Below are 10,727 nucleotides of genomic sequence, written 5' to 3' on the forward strand. Positions count from 1 at the left end.
GCCCTCTGTCCTACTCCCTCTAACCATGGACGAAGCTTGGGCATAATTCAAGAGGGGGCCATTACTTAAAGGGGAGAAAAATAATAGGAAAGGATGGGCTAATCTCTAGTTTAAACACTAGTTAGGCCTAAAATAGAGCATATTCTTCAAATGGTTGTAAAAGTTAAGGGGGGGCTATTGCCCCCGTTGGTCTACACAAAGCTCCGCCACTGCTATCCGCTCCAAATAGGTCATTCATGTTGGGTACATATGCTTTTTTTCTTCAGACGCGTCCGTCTATCCGCTGTCCATTTTGCGAGCAAATTGATAATATGACACACTTTTCCTGGCACTTTGATCTGATGACACACCTTTCTTTTAGTTTGATTAGATGACCCAGATTTACGTTGGTCTACACAAAGCTCCGCCACTGCTATCCGCTCCAAATAGGTCATTCATGTTGGGTACATATGCTTTTTTTCTTCAGACGCGTCCGTCTATCCGCTGTCCATTTTGCGAGCAAATTGATAATATGACACACTTTTCCTGGCACTTTGATCTGATGACACACCTTTCTTTTAGTTTGATTAGATGACCCAGATTTAATTGATAGCTGGATTAAATGACACAACTTGAGTTTTTCTCTCTTTTTCTAGGTATGGGCCCACACGTCATATTTTTGTAGGACAATTTTGCCCCTGGTCGTTTCACCTGCCTGGCTTGATCCCTTGTTCGATCGATCATCCCTGATAGAGAACACGCCTCGATCAGCACATGCCAGGCTCTATGCATGCACACATACATATGGTAGCTCTACGCATGGAGCGTGGTGATCCCGCTGCATGCTTCCCGGCGCCTTAACTCGCCGTGGCTCCTTCCCGCCGGCGCGCCACCACCTCGTTGTCTCCTTCCCGTCGCCGGCACGGCCGCGTCGCCGGAGCGTGCCATCGCTAGTAGCTTGTAGGTATTCGATGTTCTTGTATGAGTAGCTTTTGTAGAATGTACGTCTTCTTGCTAGCTTATTGCTGTTGGCTGGAGCCTGCTGTAGCTGCTCGCTGTTGTTGTTTGAAGCATGAAATTATGTACAGTTTTATTAAATAAAATTGACACCATTTTCACCAAATTTTGACATGATCTCTCTTTATTTTGTACCATTTTCACATGACACAAGAATATATATGTGAATCCACAAAATCAGCAGAATAAGGTGCATATGTACCCATAGACTTGACAATCCATAGTTTATAGGTATGAATTTTATATTTGAAGCAGAAAGTGAGTCATGTATGACAAGTTGCTTTCAAAAGCATAAAGTGAGTCATCATCTCACTACACACGAAAAGATCAAAGAAGACAGGGCAAGAATTCAATCCGAAAGCATCTACTTCGTGAACATGTGGCATCAATTTCATGAAAATCACAACACGCACGACAAATCATAACATGACATGCTACATTGTTTTTCTCTTCCTCGGCGTGATCTTCTTTGCGGCCTTCACAACAACCTTTGTTGGAGTCGAGGGAGTCCTTGTTTCCATAGAAAGTTTCCTACATAATGCATCGATTCCTTGAATTAAAAAACAGACAAATGTTACACACAATTGAAGAAAAACTTCAGTTTTTTTACCTCTTTGTGATTGGGCCAGGGATGCCTTGTAGGATAGCCAATGAAGATGTCCCTCCAAGAGGGCTACCAAGAGATGATTGACTACATAAACAAGCCTTGTTTAAGATAGAAACATAACACATTTGTAGTGATATTGAAGAACATCAGAAAAAAAATACCTCCTTGTCATTGGACGAGGGCTGCGTTGTGGGATAGCCAATGAAGATGTCCCTCCAAGAGGTCTACCAAGAGATGATTGGCTACAGAATAATGCATTGTTTAAGATAATAACCTAACACATTTATACAGGTATTTAACAAATTGCAAAAAAATACCTCCTTGTCATTGGACCAAGGCTGCGTTGTGGAATAGCGAATGAAGATTCCCCTCCAAGAGGGCTTCCAAGAGATGATTGGCTATAGAAAAAGGCATTGTTTTAGATGAAAACATAACACATTTGTACATATATTGAAGAAATTGCAAAAAAAATACCTCCTTGTCATTGGACCAGGGCTGCGTTGTGGAATAGCCGATGAAGATGTCACTTGAAGAGTGCTTCCAAGAGATGTTTGACTACACATAAGACATTGCTCAAGAGAAAAACATGCCACGGTTGTAGAGATATTGAAGAGAAGGAAAACATTACCTCCTCGTCCTAGGTCGAGGGCTAGCTTGTAGGAGAGCATCTCCTGGGATTGTACATTCGACATTAACTTCAGTGTTTGGTTTTATCTTCCTAGGTTTTGGTTTCCTAACAACAAAATCAATGAGTTTTACAAGAAAATAATAGAACATCAAATATGAGTTGAGTAAATGTGAATCAATAGACATTACCTTTTCTTCACCCCATTAGTTGGGCAACGAGCTTGCCTATGTCCCAATTCATGACACTTCTTGCATCTATTTTGGCTTCCTAATTGACCCTTTGGTGGTGGTTTCTTCTTATAATTTCCTCCTCCCTTTTCAAGGCAACTTTTCAATCTCAACTTCCTTTTTCTTCCTTTTGAACTTTTGGGGAGCGGTGCATGCAATACAAAGTCTAGTTCAACATTAGGCCACTGTGATCTATCTGTGAGAGGCTCAACGACCCCCCTATAAGCTGCCCTAAACCTTTGTACAGAGTAGTACTCATGGAGATAATTTTCCATCTTCACGTTCCTTTTTCCAATCAAGAAAACAAGTGCATGTTCACAAGGTTTACCTGTGTGCTGCCACTCTAGGCACGTGCACTCACTTTGCTCTATGTTAACCACATGCCTCAGATTGTCTTTATTGATGTCCCTGACCTCACCTTTCCAGTTACTTGCTCTAGTTACTTTCAAGTGCCCAAGCCCTCTTGTTCTATTATTCACTTGTTGTACAACTGCTGGCAACATTTCTCCATGTAGCTTTTCCCCAATCTTTCTTTTTTTTTCAATTAATTTCATTATCTTTCCATTAAGTGTGTCAGCTAGCCCATCTACAGGAAGATCTTTGATTCCTCTTATCCAATTATTGAAGGACTCGGCAAGGTTGTTATGAATGTAATCACACTTGATTTCGGTGTCAAAACTAGACCTCATCCACTTCAAGTTGTGGTAATCATGTAAGTACTTACCAACAGTTGGACTTGATTCTAGAACCTTAGAGAAGTGATACTCAAACATTGAAGGTCTATATGTCTTTCCAGCAGCCCACATACGACCAATTATGTCACCGCGGTATCTTTTGGAAAAATTCTGCATCAAATGCCTAAAACACTCCCTTTGTTCTGCTTGAGGGAAAACTTTCTTAACTGCATTTTCTAAACATTTACATGCATCGGTACTTATAGCAAGCTTTGGAATTGGCCCTAGTGCTCTATGCAACTGTGTCATGAACCATGTCCAATTATCGTCATCCTCAACCTCGATAAAACCAAATGCAAGAGGAGACATCCAATTATGTCCATCTAAAGCGGTACATGCAGCTAAATGACCATTCCACTTCCCATTCAATGCAGTTGAGTCTATGCTAAGAAAAGGCCTACATCCAGCATGGAACCCATCGACACAAGGCTTAAGTGCCATAAAGAATCTATGAAAGTAAACATTACCGTCCTTTAGTTTAGTGTCGACCTCAACAATGGTTCTAGGAGATCTCAGTTCTATCTCTGCTTTGAAATTGAATAGGTACCGGAAGCTACTACCCCACGAACCATATATCTCATCCTTTGCTCTCTGCATCCCCTTCCATACAGTGTCATAGCTAGTGGTTACATTCCAGTCTTCCTCCAACGTGTCTTGTAAATCCTTGCAACCTATATTTGGAGTTTTCCTCAATATTTTCTTAGACCTTTCTTGAACCCAATCCTGCGAGGCCATTGCCGAAGTTAGCCTGCTACTTGAAACATATGTGTGCGATGGTCCTATTTGGTTAACCTGCATACATGACAAAGTTGTTAGTACCTACAATAATAGGATGCTACCATAATAGAACATAACAGAAAAAACGAAGTTATTTAAGCTATGTTAGTACCCTGGTCTTTGTCTTATCAGCCATCAAACGACATGTTATTTTTCATGGACAATCTTCAGCCATACAATGTGCCATCCACCTACTCTTGTTAGCTTTATAAGTTCCAAGGTTGAATTCTTCATTAATTGCCCATTGTCTCACAGCCCTCCTACAATCTATCATTGTTGGAAAGATCGAACCTTTCTCAACTTTTGGATGATCTTTGTCATATAAAATTTCTATGTCTTTAGGAACTTGGTCATCTACTGGTATGGCTCCCTCAGCCATTAATTCCTCACTAACATGGCACACAACAACTGGAGCTGGCTCATTTCGTTGTTGAGCATCCTCGGCCTCATCCTCAATTCCAAGAACCGCACACATGTTTTCCTCGGACATAGGTGCTATTACATCATCACCAACAGGAGTTATCTCAAAAGTGGACCAATCAATGACAACTTCATCATCAGATTGCACATATCTCTGATTACTAGGAAGCAAATTACAAGTTGCGGAATCACTGATACATGGTGCACTGCTAGCATTTGAGTGATAAACATCGGAACTTGAACTAATGATATTGTCCACTATATCACTAGATGGGATATTTCCAGAACAAGATGATGTTGTAACCCCCTTTGCATTGTCCACAACTTGAGCAAGCACAAGCAATTCTTTCTCTTCCCATCTCTCAAGAAATGTTGTCAACAACTTCCAATAGCTATCAATCCTCTCAACTGATTCAAAGTGCTTATCTTGACACAAAATATAGACCTCTTGACCAACCCCCCATATAATTTTTGATCTAATGAGTTCTATCAATTTTTCAACCGTAAAATGTTTCATGTTAACCTCAAACTCCACATCATGTTCGGCAACTTGGCGCTCGCTGCCATCATCAAGCTTTGCGACAAATCGAAGAACTCTAACAATTAGTTTATAAATGACAACGCGCAGCCCTGCACTTTCTTCCCTACAAAATTACATAATTTTTCAAACAAAATCAATGATTAGGCCTAACTTTTCATAAACTTCCGATAAAAAAATCAGACAATGATCCAATTCAGAAGCTACTAACCCATCCGGAGCTGCGACATCTGGCTCCATCACCACAATCAGTGGGTTCTACTCGTCGTGAAGCCTTCCCACTATCTCTCCTCCACCATAATCTCCATGTCTAGGGTTCGTGTATGCCTCAACTTCCTGGCTGAGACAGTTAGACAGAGAGGGAGAGGGAGAAGGAGGGAGAGAGAGAGATGCGATTCCACCTGTGAGTCGATGGACGAGGCGTCGATAGGGCGGAACGGCTGGAGCGTTGCCGGATGAGAAAAACGGACAGGAGCGGGGAACTGGCAGCACTCGGGGAAGAGGCACGACGGGGCGGTGCTGGGCACTGGCGGCGCAGTGGGAGGAAGCAGGAGCGGCGGGGCGATGCTGGGCACTGGCGGCGCGGGCAGGAGGAAGTGGGAGCGGCGGCGCAGCGGGTCTCTTCTGTGCCTCGTTTCGTTCGCACTTCCAGGAACGATCGATCGAACAAGGGATCGGAGCCAGGCAGGTGAAACGACCAGGGGCAAAATTGTCCTACAAAAATATGACGTGGGGGCCTATACCTAGAAAAGGAGAGAAAAACTCAAGTTGTGTCATTTAATCCAGCTATCAATCAAATCTGGGTCATCTAATCAATCTAAAAGAAAGATGTGTCATCAGATCAAAGTGCTAGGAAAAGTATGTCATATTATCAATTTGCTTCCATTTTGCCGACCCAAACGGACAAACTCACACAAGATTTATGTCTCCCGTTGGAGTTGGCCTAATTACGTGCCAGGAAAAGTATGTCATATTATCAATTTGCTCCCATTTTGCCGACCCAAACGAACAAACTCACGCAAGATTTATGTCTCCTGTTGGAGTTGGCCTAATTGCTTCTCATCCCCTGTTTCACCTACGTGACCTACCTTGCTCCTCTCGCCGTGCGCCCGATCTCCTCGTCCCGGGCGTTCAGTCGTCACATAGCGAGAGATCCCCAAATCTTGTGAACCCTAATTTTCCGCCCACACCATCCAATCTAGGGTTCGCCCAGTCGCTGCGCCTCGTCCCCCGATTTGGATATGGTGCCCCCCTCTCCGGGCGTCCGGAACTTTCGCTACGGGATGCCCCATCTGGACCGCGTTTCACGGTGCGTCCTGGCCTTGTGTAGATTCTTTCTTCTCCTCAGAACCCTGCAATGCATGCTGCTGGTCTAACACACAGAGAGCATGTGCTGCTTCTTCTTCTTCTTCTGTCTTTTTAATGAGTGTCAATCATTGATGTATGTAGTTTGTTTGTGATCTTTGGGTTGGGTGGGTGTATGTAGTATGTATGTATGTTAGCCGGCCGGTCTGCTCTTCGTACGAGTTCCTGGATTGTTAAATGCCTGGTTGAAATCGGGGGCTGAGCTCCTTAATTAAATCGGAAATAAGTAAATTAACCATGCTGCTGGAGATCTCTTGGCTCTGGATTGAGACTGACATGGATTACTGACCGGGTTCTAATATTGCTCTTTCGGTGCAGATCTGCTTATGCATCCATGGTCGTCATGGCAAGGAACATTGCAGTAAAAGGCGAGAATACATGGGGCAAGTCGAATTGGCTCTGCTGCCCCCCTTGTTGCAGTAACTATTTCTGCACCTCCACCTACGCCAATGGCGACCAATCTGCCATTGCCGAAGCCATGGATAGAGCAGAGATGAAGGGGCGGACCTCTTCTCGTGTATATACAGCCCACATCCTTAACAACACCACCCACCGGGACGGTTCTATATACAAGAAACACTCTGGTTTTCTAGGTTTATGGCCACTTACCCGATGTGATGAGAGTAAGTCATCATAATCTCTTCCCTATCATAATCTATAACATGGTTTGGTTGATCGATTAAAAATGCATTATCGTGTTTAAAAAAATTGCAATATATATATAGATTGTTATAGAGAATATATGAATTAGCAAAAAAGTATTTACAGGTTGAATGTCTTATATAAAATTTCTAGATATTAATTTGTTTATATATCATGCATGGTTAAGGTCTTAACACTAGTTCTTTTGAACAAATCAACACTATTTTTAGTTACATAAATATGTGTCAGTTTTACTCATAAACCAACAAGCTCTGACTCATGAAGCTGAAAGTCACTATGCTTATTTTTATTATTTTCCCTAAATTAACACAAATATGTGTTGGCAAATCATAATTATAATTCTACTTCTCGTGAGAAATATTGTCTAATTCATTATTTGTTGAAATAAAATATTCGTAATTTTTTCATGAAGCACAACTCGAGCCAATGATGTCCTCGCAGCCCATGAATTGCTCCCCGAATCGGGAAAAATGTGATATACATTATGCAACTCATATGATGCAGATTTTCTCATTAAAATTGGCTAAAACTAGTACCAACGTCGGGTTGGTACAGCTATATGGATATATAGCAGTGCGGGATTATCATGATTCGTTGCTTAATTATGTTGTCAATAGTAGCAGAGATGATCCCATCATTGTTGAACAGGTGCACATCTTTACATATATGCAATTATATTTAGTATTGGATTCATTTAATAATAAAGCTCAATCTCGGTGTTTTATGCATAAAGCTAACTGATTGAGATATAAATATTTGTATGTCATACTATAACCATGTAATTGGTGTTTAAGAGTCAAAGACTAGTGGTCATAAGTTTGGTTGTTGACTTGATATCTTGACTCGACTGGTTGGCACATCAAGCGACTAATGGACTAGTTGCTGATTAACCTCGACTAGTCTTGCCCTTTAAGTTGGATTGGTTCAAAATTAGCCCACGGGTTTCTTTTTAAAAATAGGCCATTGCCAGGTTGAATAAAAGTAGACCTAAGTTCATTCGTTGAACGGTAGTCTCTTTGATGGACCCACACACATTCCCATCTCAAGTCGTCTCGTAGGTGTTGCTAACCTCATCCTTATGCTGACTGTTTTGTCGATCCCTCTGCCTATGAGTATGATTAAGGCTGCACCAAGCAACGTTTCTACTCTTTTTCACCGCCCAACATTACCGCGTACCGCATTGGCTGCATACCTTGCCACCTAGTCGGCAGACAACATGGCACGTGTGCGACCACATCTGCTTGTTCGCACCGAACGCGTCGTGCTTGCAGATCCTCAGCACGCCCCTACTACATTGCCAGCATGGCATGGCATACCGTCTTAATGTCTTACACACTTTTCATCCATATCTGTCCCAACAAAATGTAGAGCCTGTGTTAGCGCTCTCTCCTTGACGGTTGACGCAGACTTGGACACACATGTCTCCGTCTTGTCCTACGGTCTCTGTAGCTATAACTCATCAACTTCTCGAGAACACTAAGGTTCGGTCCCATTGGCCAGCCAAGGAAGATCAAGAGGATTTTACTTGCTGTCGAACCCTCACTTCCGTTACCTTTACCTAAAGTAGACATGATTGACATTCGTGCTGCTTATGGATTATAATTTATTTGAGTGATCTATCAGTGAGTTATAGGTTTTTAAAGTAAAATCAACCGGCATAATTCTGGAAGCTTACTTCATGTAAGGCAATTACTTAGTACAATAATTTATTTTCTTTCCTTCAATGCATATGAGGGTTCATACCATGAATTATCCAAACACACTAAATTTGTTAGCACATAAACTACAAATACCCTTCTCTCTTGTTGTCATAAGTGAAACAGTATCCTTCACTTTTATAGGGCCTCTTTGATAGGAAGGATTTCCAATAGGTTTTTGAAGGATTCTAGTCCGAGCGAAAATTCTTCCTACCTCAGGGTTGCAAATTATAGGATTTTTCTCTCTCTTAGGATTCATTTGCACTATAATTCATTAAAAATCTATCCACTCCAACATTTTAGGAAAAAAAATTATGCCTTTCCTGTCCACAATCAAACATTCTTTCAGTCCTCTTATACTGAAGATGGCACAACACTGTAATTTGTGCTTTGGTGTTACCACATTTTGGGAATCCTGCAATCAAACAGGTCAAACATTTGAGGTGGCTGTACTTTGATGATCTCATTTGTATCAGTGTATGGATTCGTTTATGCAAATGCATGTTATATAATGATGGGGTTGACCTTGCATATATTAGGCAAGTTTGTGGTTAATTATCTTGGCATGATTTAGTTGTGTTATATATGCAACTGAATTATATTTGTTGACAAAATATCTCAAATTGTTTTGTTTTCGAGGGTTTAGATTTTATGCTATCATTTATCTTAGATCTGTTGTTTGGCTAGAAAGAAAAGTGACATTTCTTACTTTACATGAGGAGCTACTAAATAATAATAGTTTTGCAGGTTCTGTTATTGGGATGACTGGCCCTAAGCGATACATCGCAACGCTAGCCCCTGTTCTAGTTGAGTTTGACATGAGGATCAAGAAAGGAGAGCAAGAAGAGGATGATCTACAACTAATTGATGGTGCAATAGAGTACGGCAATCTATGCACATCTGAATACCCATTCACAGATCGTATTAATGGCGATTGCGGCACGGTTGACATTACTTTAGCCCTCGTTCGTTGGGCATTTGAGGCCACAATAGATGTTACCGTATCAAAAGTGCAGAGTAGATTCGATTTATCTCTCAGTTCGTTTGTTTTTATTATCGATGGGTTACATGAGATTAAGCTCTTTCGTGGCAGTATTGGTGAGTCGTATGGCTTAAGAAGACATGTGATTGCTGTAAAGGAGGATACTTGGATGCATTTGAAGTTCAAGGTAGGTCAGAGAAGTTGTAAAAATGATGGTGATCTTGATCGCCATTGTTCCTTCAAAGCAAAAAAACATGGGTACGATTGTCAACAAATCATGCTTGAGCTTGCCTCTATCTCAGTGAAGGTGACCTGGTCGAATGTGCGAACGGCTCAGAATTATAAGTCAACAACCGGGCAGTAATTACATCAAGGACTTAACCAGGAAAGAAATGAACAAGTGCGGATGTAAAGCACTCTTTTTCATATTTGAACTTTAGTTGTGTTATTTGATCTTGCACCGTTTATTTCTTATTTCTTAGGCACTGGAATGCAGCGATTTGATAACTTTGACTGATTTGCTGGAACAAATGCTAGAAAGTGGGACTGTCATATGAAAAGTACTCCCTCCGGTCCAAAACATGTGTTGTGGTTCTAATTTAGAGATATGAAAGAAAATCTGAAGACCTTGTAGGACAAGGAAAAAAAGTCGTCTATAATTCCAACCAAGCTTTTAGTTCGATACATATATACGACAAAACCCACAAAATTCAGAGGTTCGGTGAAGATCTAATCATCATTTTACCAATGAATGTGGGCCATGAGTATGAATCTGTAGCTATAAATGTTGAGTTGGTCCTTAAAAGTACGCCCTCCATTCTCAAATGTAAGTCATTTTAGAGATTCCAACAAGTGAATACATACGGAGCAAAATGAATGAATCTATACTCTAAAATATGCCCTACATACATCTGTATGTTGTAGTTCATTTGAAATGTCTAAAATCACTTATATTTAGGAACGAAGGAAGTATGGTGAATGTTAAATATGTTAACCTCTGCAACCTTATGGTGCTTTTGGAATTGTCGGAATGAGCTCTGTTTCCAGGGTCACACCCTTGGAAAAGCCTACTGGATGTGTATGGGACAAGCTG

General features: G+C 41.2%; 1 protein-coding gene across 1 annotated transcript; it reads left to right on the plus strand.

Annotated features, from left to right (window-relative positions):
* The first annotated feature begins 5,946 nt into the window (after nt 1-5,946).
* LOC125531344 lies at nt 5,947-10,183 on the plus strand. Its single transcript, XM_048695759.1, has 3 exons — nt 5,947-6,236; nt 6,611-6,915; nt 9,400-10,183. Exons 1-3 carry the CDS (start codon nt 6,169-6,171, stop codon nt 9,996-9,998), a joined length of 972 nt encoding a protein of 323 aa, XP_048551716.1. The 5' UTR covers nt 5,947-6,168; the 3' UTR covers nt 9,999-10,183.
* Nucleotides 10,184-10,727: the final 544 nt, after the last annotated feature.

Source organism: Triticum urartu, unplaced genomic scaffold (genome assembly GCF_003073215.2).
Source record: "Triticum urartu cultivar G1812 unplaced genomic scaffold, Tu2.1 TuUngrouped_contig_6976, whole genome shotgun sequence".
NCBI classification, from domain to species: Eukaryota; Viridiplantae; Streptophyta; class Magnoliopsida; order Poales; family Poaceae; genus Triticum; species Triticum urartu.